Source organism: Candoia aspera, chromosome 12, assembly GCF_035149785.1.
Source record: "Candoia aspera isolate rCanAsp1 chromosome 12, rCanAsp1.hap2, whole genome shotgun sequence".
In the NCBI taxonomy this organism is placed as follows: domain Eukaryota; kingdom Metazoa; phylum Chordata; class Lepidosauria; order Squamata; family Boidae; genus Candoia; species Candoia aspera.
The window spans coordinates 19,439,938-19,449,763 of record NC_086164.1 but is presented as its reverse complement, the minus strand read 5'-3'; the positions used below and the strand labels follow the sequence as shown (position 1 = coordinate 19,449,763).

At 47.6% G+C, this 9,826-nt stretch overlaps 1 protein-coding gene across 1 annotated transcript; it reads left to right on the top strand.

Moving 5' to 3' along the window:
• Window positions 1-308: 308 nt before the first annotated feature.
• On the top strand, window positions 309-7,696 carry NEXMIF (neurite extension and migration factor). The gene is made up of 2 exons (XM_063313429.1): window positions 309-423; window positions 2,794-7,696. Exons 1-2 carry the CDS (start codon window positions 348-350, stop codon window positions 7,143-7,145), a joined length of 4,428 nt encoding a protein of 1,475 aa, XP_063169499.1. The 5' UTR covers window positions 309-347; the 3' UTR covers window positions 7,146-7,696.
• Window positions 7,697-9,826: the final 2,130 nt, after the last annotated feature.

Below are 9,826 nucleotides of genomic sequence, written 5' to 3'. Positions count from 1 at the left end.
TTGAAGTACAAAATATACATTTGTATATTTTAGACAAGGTATCTGGTGACAAATACCAGCGGGACATCATTTTATAAACATTCTGTCCTTCAGATGCTTCTGTGCAAGTTCTTTGCCACTCTGAAAGGGCTCCTTCCTTCTGACTTGATAAGAAAAGCCAGTCCACGTCAAGAGTGGCTGACTGTAGTTCTTTTTCGTTTCTCTGCTTTGTCTGAACTGTGTATTTCCTTTCGCACACAGGACTGTTGATTGAAGTGGGGGATTCTAATGTCTGCAATTATGTTTTTACAAATGTGCAGAATGGCCAGCTGAGCAGACCATGGAGTGAACAACTTGAGGTTAAATTGATGGATGACCAACAAGATAAAGAATGTGCCTCGGAAAACCAAGAAACAATCCTGGTTAATGGGGTGAAAGAGGATGGTAAGGAATCTGATTACACAAGGGATCTGCCATCAGGTCCTGCCTGTCTGTTGCTCCTGCCCCAGCCCTAAATGGGGCAGGCTTTTTCTGATGCCATTTTCAAAGACAGTGGGTTGTTTGGAGGAATAAGGAAAACAATTGAGAGGCGGCTTTTTAACTGATCTAATGCTTCTGAGAATCCAAAGCCCTTCACATGCCTTTTGTCATCCTGCAGCACCCCAACAGGATTTGGCAGTGGCAAACACCAGGGCCCTAACTGACTTGATCAGAGGCCCCAAATTAATAAAAATTAATATATTTTTTAAAGGAGCCAAAAACTTGCAAAATCATCCAAATTTTGTGCAAGTTTGGTGAGAAATCCAAACTCACACGTCAGAGTTGAGATTAGTGAAATTATGTAAGATAGTGCTTCTCAATGGTGGTGACTTTAAGATGTGTGGACTTCAACTCCCAGAATTCCCCAGCCAGTATGCTGGCTGGGGAATTCTGGGAGTTGAAGTCCTCACATTTAATGTTGCCATGGTTGAGAAACACTGCTGTAAGATTTGGGAATCTCTTGAGACTTCAGATGATGATGATCATCGTCAGCATCTGCATCATCATATAACATTGCAGAGGTGGTGTCTGTCAGGAGGTGGCTAATGTAGTCCTGGAGGTGAAGATTATTTTCCCCATATTATAGATGGAGAGATTTCTTTTTCCTCCATTAAGACTTCCTCTTAGCAATGCCAGTTTTATAGGCTGCGTAAAGGCTTGTGGGTTTCCCCTTATATTTTCATTTTCATAACTGGCAGGATTTAAACACAAAACAATTGAGAGGTAATGAGCAATTTTATCAAAAGCATCTGACTTTTAAATTCTGGATATTTTGTCCAAATTTGCTAATAAAGGTAGACAACCATTAGTTTAGAGACTGAATTTACAACAGTACTTAAAAAAGTGACTTACGACCAGTCCTTGCACTTACGACCATCACAACGTCCCCACAGTCACGTGATCAAATTTTGGCCACTTGGCAATCAGCATGTATTTACGATGATTGCAGCTTCCCGGGGTCATGTGATCAGCATTTGCAACCTTCCCAGCCAGCTTCCGCCAAGCAAAATCAATGGGGAACCGTGTGGTTCATTTAATGACCGTGGTGATTCACTCAGTGACTGCTGCAAAAAATGCCATAAAATTGGGTGCAGTCCCATGATACCTCGCTTAATGACTGCACCACTCAATAATGAGTTTTACGGTCCCTATTGTGGTTGTAAGTCCTGTAGGAAACATTAATCATCCTCTCTGCCTTTGTTTATTTCCTTTTGATTTTTTTTTTCAGTGAAGCCAGTGATTTGGTGGGATTAACCCAGGCTCAAATGTGAATTTTCTCCACGTTTCTTTGCTCATGTGCCTTCACTATCTGCAGTGTGATTGGCATCTTCCATTTTCTGGAAGATAGCAAAAGCATTCTGATTGTAAAAGGAGAATTTTTGTTTTTGGGTAGCTTTATCCTTCTCCTTCCAAGCCAGCTTATGAGTGAGGGTGTCCCAGTCTTGAAGAGTTCCAAGGAAGGTGGGTCAAAGCAGTTAAGATGGCGTCCGTGGCTGCACAAAGCCCTGCCTCATTTTTACATGTGTTCACCTGCAAGACAATGTGAAAAAGAGCGTGACTCAATCCCAGGCACCCACTTGACTTTTTTGACCCTTCCTCATGAATGTCCCTGATCTTGGCCATAAACATTAGACTATATTTTATTTAGGGTTATAAAAATATAGTTTGTGTACATAGAAAGTAGAGTTTCCCAGAACAGTACCCTTCAGATATCCTTATGCATTTTCATATCAAACTCTCTGTGCCATTTCAGCAAAATCTGTTAATAAACACCTAAAGCTGAGTAACAAAAAATGAATTAGAAGTGCGAATGCTTTTACGTAAAACGTAAACATTTTTGGCCTCTTCAACTCAATTTTTTTTTCTGCAGAACCTGATCGGTCTGCATTATAGGATGATGATGCTGATGATGTTCATGTACATGGAAATTAAATTTGAAAGGAATAGAATTGTCATTATTAAAATTTCTCTGTATACTGACCGAATCTGAGCTCAACTTGACTTGAGAATATTGATTCAAACCATGTTATAAAGGTAAACAAGAAACAGGAAGCTGCAATACTTTTTGTAACCGCCTGCCCAGTACTTGGGAGAATTGAGGGTTCTGTTTTTTTTGTGGGTGTGTGAATTTAATAATAATTCATCAATAAGTCAAACTAATTCATACTGTGGGATGTCGGCAGCTGTGGCTACTATCCTCAGTTGCTCCATCCAAAAGGGAAAGATCCAGAACGGCATTCTTACAAATCCCCTCTTTTTTTGCTATTCTTTCAGAACCGGACAATCTAGATGCTGACGACAAGCCCTTCCGTGCGGCAGCGGATGCTGCGGTTCCATTTCCAGCCGTGACGACTGGAGGGGCAGGCCAGAAAGAAGGCCGCGCCCAGCCAGCCCCGACTGCAAAGAAGCCTTGTTGGCTGAGCCCTCCCTCCCCCCTGAGACTGGCAGATGTCCCCGATCACATTTCCGATGACTCCTCCTCCGTCCACGCCATTTCCCTCACCTCGTGTGTCACGAAAGGCATGAGCGCCTGGTCCCTGCCAGGGGACTGCGAGAAAGCGCCCTTCACCATGATGGAGCCAGGGAGCATGTCCGCCCTCACTGGCGACTGTTTGATGCAGCCGAGTCGGACCTGCCTGGGTTGCTTTATTGAATCGAAGGACAGCATGGATCCGGAGCCCGGGATCAGCCTAAAAGTGGGCGACATAAATAGGGATTATGACACCTGCTCGGTCTCTGACATGGGGATTCACTGCATGAGCACCGGGGAGACCATGCGATACGGAGACCAGCTCCTTTCAGACCAGCTCCTGAGCTTCCCTATGCATAAATCGCGGGCAGCGGACAAAAGGGAGGCAGAGAAATCCGACAGTGATTCGGAGGATCCCACTCAGAAAAATTATTACGAGGGGTTGCTTTTGGACAAGTGCAACGGGGAGGAGCCTTTGCTAACGAATCCCAACCAGGAATGGGGTTATTTTGAATCTTTCATTAGTGAAAGCAAAATCGAGCTGCTTGACCTTTGCTCCAAGAATGAGCTGTCTGTAAATCTGTTTTCTGAGGAGGATGTGGATAACTACATGTTTGATGATGACGATTCCACCTTGGGGAGTGACGTCTGCTCTTTGAAGATTCGTTACGAATCTTTCCAGGACAACGTGAGGGAGAAAACGGGAGCCCTGCAGGAGGACACCCAGTTTAACTTTTTCCCCAGCGTGTTTAGTGGCTGTCCAAAAAGGGACAGCAGGACAGCTTTGAAGAGGGGACCCCGCGGGGCAACTGATCCTTCCCAATTCAAATCTGAGGAGACCATCATTTGGGGGGAAGAGGAGGCCGAGGGACAGCAGGAGGAGGAGGAGGAAGAGGAGGAAGAAGAGGAAGAGGAGGGGGGTGAGAGTGAGGAAGTTGCCTTAAGCAAACCTTGCACCGGCACGGAAGTCGTGCAGTATATCAGTCCCAAAAGAAACCACTTCCTGGAACTGGTGAATTCCACAGAGGACTCTGGGGAGTTCAGTGATGACAGCACCTGCACCGAATCGTCTTGCGATGTCCTTCAAGACCTGAAGGACTGCAACAAGTATCTTCCCCGGGACCACTCCAGTTCCTTCACCCAACAGAACTACGGTCTGCGAGCAAAGAGGAAAGTGCGGTATAGTGAGGATTACCTTTACGATGTGGATTCCATAGAGAGTGAGAAAATCACAGGCAAGAAGGAGTGGATCCCAGACGGTCCCAAGGAAGAAGACGACGACGACTGGTGCCCGAAGAAGAGGCGAAAAGTTTCTCGCAAGGAGCCCCCTGTCATCATCAAGTACATCATCATCAACCGGTTCAAAGGAGAGAAGCACATGCTGGTCAAGCTTAGCAAGGTAGATGCCAGTGAGACCACGGTGACCTTAAGCGAGGAGTTGTTGGGCAAGTATGCCAGGCTGGCCCCCCTGAAGTCGTTTTGGCAAGAGAGGTGGCAGAGCCGGCTCGACTTCCTCAAATCGGCACTCCGCCACAAGCAGAGTTTCTATCTCAACGGCTCCGAGGTGGCCCTCCTGCCCCACCCCCGGAAGCGCAAGGGCAAGATCGCCCACCGGCACCGGATTCAGAGGATCAAGGCCATCGAACAGCCCGTGGGCAAAGCAGGCCCGGGCTCATCAGATGCAAAGCAGCTCTGTTGCAGGATCGGAGATGAGGAAGGGGGCCTGAAAGGGATCCAGGCCGTGGCCGTGGCAGCCCCCAGCTGCATCAATGGCATACGCCTGCACGACATTGCTGGCCTGGCCTTGCCGCAAGGCAAAGCCCAGGAGAGGGAATTCAAGGGTCCTGAGAGAAAAGTCCTGCGCCGGATCAAATTCAAGAGCGAAGCCCGGCTGAAATGCAAGCGACTCAAAGCCGCCACCCAAGTGTCTGAGGCCTTGGAGAATCCGGAGCCTGCGACAGGGTCAAAGGATGAAAGCGTTCCTTGCACTGCGGACGGTTCTCCTCTCCCTGAGGGCCAGGAGGATAAACTGGCTAAAAATGCTCTTTCTTTCCTACCCGCCTCCTGCACATCAGACAAGCCAGCTCCACCGGCTAATCTTGCGGCCAGTGTGCCCCTCATCCCTGGGGGGTATCTGCAGACTTTGCTGGATGCCTCCGACCTGTCCCAGAGCACCAGCATCACTTACTTCAGCCCTCCCCCCTCGGAGCAGCAGCCGCAGCAGCAGCAGGAGAGCCTCCCAGGCCTCGCTCAAGCAGAGAAGCCCTTCTGCGCCCTGCAGCCCGCTCAGAGCTGCATTTTGTCCCCGCCCTCAGAATCGGAGTTGCAGCAGTCCCCGAGTCCCTTGGAAATGGAGCCGAGCAACTTCCAAAGCATTTGGCCAGCCGGCAAAGCGGGCAGCCCGAACGGTCCGGGCTTTGCCGGGCAGCTGCAGGACGGCTCTGCGCTTTCGGCCGTCGGGTTTGGCAGCTGTGCGGGGGCGGACGGCCTCCCGGCCCCTGGATACAGCCAGGTCCATCTGAGCAGCAACAAGTTGTTATACCAAAAAAAATACGTCCCAGAGACCCAGCAGCTGCAGTCCGAGGACTCCTACCAGTCCTGTCCTTTCAGCAACAGGGAGGGGAATTTCCACTTCCAGCGGGGCACACTCAACACCGATGACGGGAGGCTCGTGAGTTTTGACTCGGTGGGCTCCCTGTCTGCCAGCTCCAGCAATTACAGCTCCTTGAGTTTAAAGTCTTGTGAAAAGGATGGAGATGAAGACCTTGCCGATGACTTCCTGGCCCACTGCAGCCCCAAGCTGGTGATTCAGCAAAGCATTGACGAAATAACGCCGCTGAAGGAGTCCACCGACCTCCTCGATATCTCTAACTTCACCCCCGACAAGTTCCGCCAGTCGTCCCTTTCGGAAATGTCTCCTCCGGATACCCCCAACCTTTCCCCACAGATAACCGGGCCAGAAGCTAAAACGCTGGGAAATGTGAAGTGTTTCCCGGACAGCTCCCCGGTCGCGTTAGGCAGCACCGAGAAGGTCAAGTGGGGCTGCAGCGTCCTCCAAGCTCCCGATCAGGCCGATGGCGGATTCACTCTAAACAACCATCAGTTTCAGTTCCACATGTTCACCGATGAGGATTCCGTCAGCCTCCTTGAAAAAAACCCATCCCTGTCGACTTTTAATGAGCCGTCTGCCCAAGTTAGCACCAACAGCAAAGCGCCAAGGCTCAAGAGGAGAAGCTCATGTAATAAAAATGTGGGTGCCAACCAAAGCCTGCCCCAGAAAAACGTTCGGAAAAAATCCCCCAAAGCCAACAAAGGGTCTGAAAAGCCACCCAGCAGAAATTCCAGGCAGTCTCCCAAAACTTCGAGGAAAGGGAAAAACGGGACAGGGGCGAATGGAGAAAGGACCCCTGCCGTGGGTGACGGAGCAGCTGGCCTCTTGAACAGTTCGAGCTCCTCGGCGAAAGCTCTGGTCGAATCCATCCAGCAGGGCAGCCCCAATGCCATCCGAATAGGGAAGTCCAACGGGTTGCCCGGGGAATGGCCGCTGGGCAAGGACAATAGCGGTGGCTGGTCCGAAACCAGCATCGGGAGTGCCAACAGCCTGCTTGATGATGATCAAAGAGAATTCGAGGAGCCGTCCAACATCCTATCAAACATTGCATCTGGCATGGCAGACGTTCAGAGATTCATGATGGCCTCCATCGAGCCCTTGTGGGGGCCCGTCGGCCACAGCAACGTCTCTGACCTCTTCCGGTCCCCTGAATCGAACAGCCTAAAACTGAAAACTCTTAAGATCCTGGCTGGCACGTCTCCAGAGTCCAAGAAGAAGGTCAACGGCAGTTCTTCGGGAACAGGACGGAATCACAAACCGGGGAACAAGGGCTTGAGTAAAACCGGCAGCCGAGCTGCTCCCTGCGATCCCGGACGCTCCAATTTGTCCGCCGGGTACGCTGCAGACATTCATTCTCCTTTTTTTGATAAAAGCTATAGTAATCTGAGCACTTTAGCCAAAAATGAACCTACCCATAAAAAGCTGTACCGACACAAATCCACGTCGAAGTCGCTGCGAGATGAGAACTGTAAAGTCAAGCGAGCAGAAAGGGAGCAGGGTCACAAAAACCCTTCAACAGTCATTTCCTTTGAAAAACTGAGGTAATACTACACCAGGCTGGCTGGAATGCCCCCTAACTTTCTCGCTCCCTGCTAAGTCCATCCCTGCTCATATTTTCCCACTTGGGAAACCAGAATTGCATGAAAGAGACATTCCCCTTTTACAGGTCTTTTTTCGTTGTTGTTGTTGTTGGTTTTGTTCTCAACGTGCATGAAAATACTTATTTCTTGCAAGCTACTTAAAAAGAATGACTTTTTTTTCTGGCTTGGCTGGGGTTAAACACCGACTAACAAAGCTGTTCCTTTTTCTTGCTGTTTGGCTTCTTCTGATTTTAATTCCTTTATTTATTTTTAAAGGGTTAATTATGGGCTCTTTTTTAATGGTTTGGAGAAAGAGAGAGAGAGAGAGAGGGAAAACAGACTTCTGGGGAGTGGGGAACCTTTTGTAAAAAATAAAACACACAAAAAAGAGATGCGTCCCCCAAAGCTGAGGTTTTAAAGGGTCTTTTATGTTCTCAGAAATCACAGTTCGCCCCTAGTTGAGTGCCATGGGATGATTACACGTGCTTTGTCCCCCGTCTGCCGCTGTTTATATCCTAACCTGCACCATAGAGCTGCATCTTTCAGAAATACAGCCTACATGATTCCACAGAAGTTAAAATGTTTGGTTTTTCTGCAGGGACACAGACTACATTCTTCTTAAGGCAGAAACAGCATTTGGGGGTTTACCTGTATTTGAAGAAGAGACGCCTTTTTCTAGAAAGAAGTTTGAAGTTTGCTTGTTTCCCCTTCCCCCACCCCTTTTTTTTTCCTGGTTTGCCCCACATCTTTGTTTTGCTCAAAGAGAAAAAAAAATGCAATGCCTTGTCATACGTCCAAGTGTTAAGTGCTGAGATTGAAAGTTTGAAGCCCTGGGACTTTTAAGCTTTGGAAGCAATCTCACAGGGTATTTCCAAAGCCCTCCTCTGGTATGGTAGTTGCTGCACTATGACCCACAGAGAGCCCCACAAATTGTGCCAAACTCCCAACAAGTGTTGTACTGTACATATTTTTACATCTCTTCTGGGTTGTGAATGTTTGGTGGTGCTCCCCCCCCCACTTTTTTTTTTTTTTTGATTTACTACAAACATTGGCCAACTCTCCTAGAAAGCCACCACTCCAGAAAGGGTGTGGATCTATTTGCTCCAGAGGTACTGAATGTTTTATGTTTTATGGACCTACTTGAGTATCTGTGCCAAATTGACTTACCTCATTGAACGGATGTTTCCCTGTGGTTTGCGACTCCAAAAGAGGTGGGGAGAAAGTGGGGGGAGGCTTTGGAATGAAAGATGGGGAAAGCTGGGCCCTCTCCAAAATCTGAATGAATATTTTAAAAAAACCGAGATAATAATATTAATAATAATAATAGCAACAACAACAACAACAACTCAAGGTAACATTCCTGGAAATCCAAGCAACTGCATTTAGTGGTTTTAAAAGCAGCTGTTTTTCTATCACCTGTTTCGTTTCGAGCAAAGCTTCCAACGGAAGATGATTTCAAAAGCAGAGCTGTATTGTTGGCACTTTGTATCAGTTTTCTATGTTTTGTAATACAACCTGGGAATTTTAGAAAAAAAAAAAAGGCCGTCGGGAAAACCAGAGCGTTGCATTTCATAGACGCTGTATTGATGTTTCATTTTGAGCTGTTTTGTAACCATTTTTTATGCTCCTCGTAGCAGAAAAACTCACTGACTCAAAATATGATGTTTTCTAAATGTTTTAACCTTTGCAATGACAATATTATTTGAAGGTTTGTAAACATGAATCAAATGTAATTGTTAATGCAGTTCTGGACGTACGTCAGCCTTCTCCACCCTCCAAGGTACGCTGACTCAGCCTCGCATCATCCCTAGCGGTGAATGTCCAGGGGTGTTGGGGGCTGAAGTCCACATCCAGAGGGGTGCGATGTGGGTGGGGGTAGAGGGGCCTGGGGGGTGTCAAAAGAGTGAGATGGCAATTGCAACCACATGCAGCTACGAAGCCTGTTGGGGCTTCTGTCCAGTCGTCACGGCCACTATCTTGACTTGGTGGACACCCCTTCCCCCCCACCCCCAGACTCTAAAGTTGACCTCCTCATGATCGCATCTGGTTGGGGGCCAGATTCAGAATGTTGAAAAAAGGTGTTTCTCCCCTCCCCAAGAGGAATAAGTGCTGGCTACTTCAGGAAATACCATTTCCCAAAGATCTTATTCTGAATCGCATTCCCTGCCCCAGATACCCCTCTAAGAAAGAAATGTCTTTAACGTTTATTTTCCATGCATACCTGAGCCTCTGTTTCGCTCTTGATCTGTGATGAAACTTGATTGTGGGGACTTCTTGTGAGCAGAAGGGAGTGAATTGTTGCACTGGAAGAGAGTCATAGGAAAAGAGACTCATGAGCAACTGATGGAGTGACTGGGGATTTAAGCTGATTGCAGCAACATCCAGTTTTATTTTCTTTAAGGAATACGTGCTCACCGACAGCTGTTTTCAGGATGAGAGGTTTTAATTCTGAGATACCTGAGTGTGTTTGGCTGTGTTCCCCCTTCAGTCAAAGGACAGAAAGCATATGTTTAAAAACAAGTCCAGATTATGTAAGAGAGTTCCATTTCCCCCACAGGAAAGCTTTGAGAGGTGATGAGTTCAACAGGTTGAGCCAAGCCCCCTCTTTGTTTATATAAAAATAATAATAATGTGAATGTCTGTGAC

Excerpts from the sequence above, each read along its gene's own strand:
- NEXMIF (XM_063313429.1), top strand. The coding sequence starts at position 348 with ATGGATGACCAACAAGATAAAGAATGTGCCTCGGAAAACCAAGAAACA. Across the intron at positions 424-2,793 it reads TAATGGGGTGAAAGAGGATG|AACCGGACAATCTAGATGCT; the intron begins GTAAGGAATCTG and ends CTATTCTTTCAG.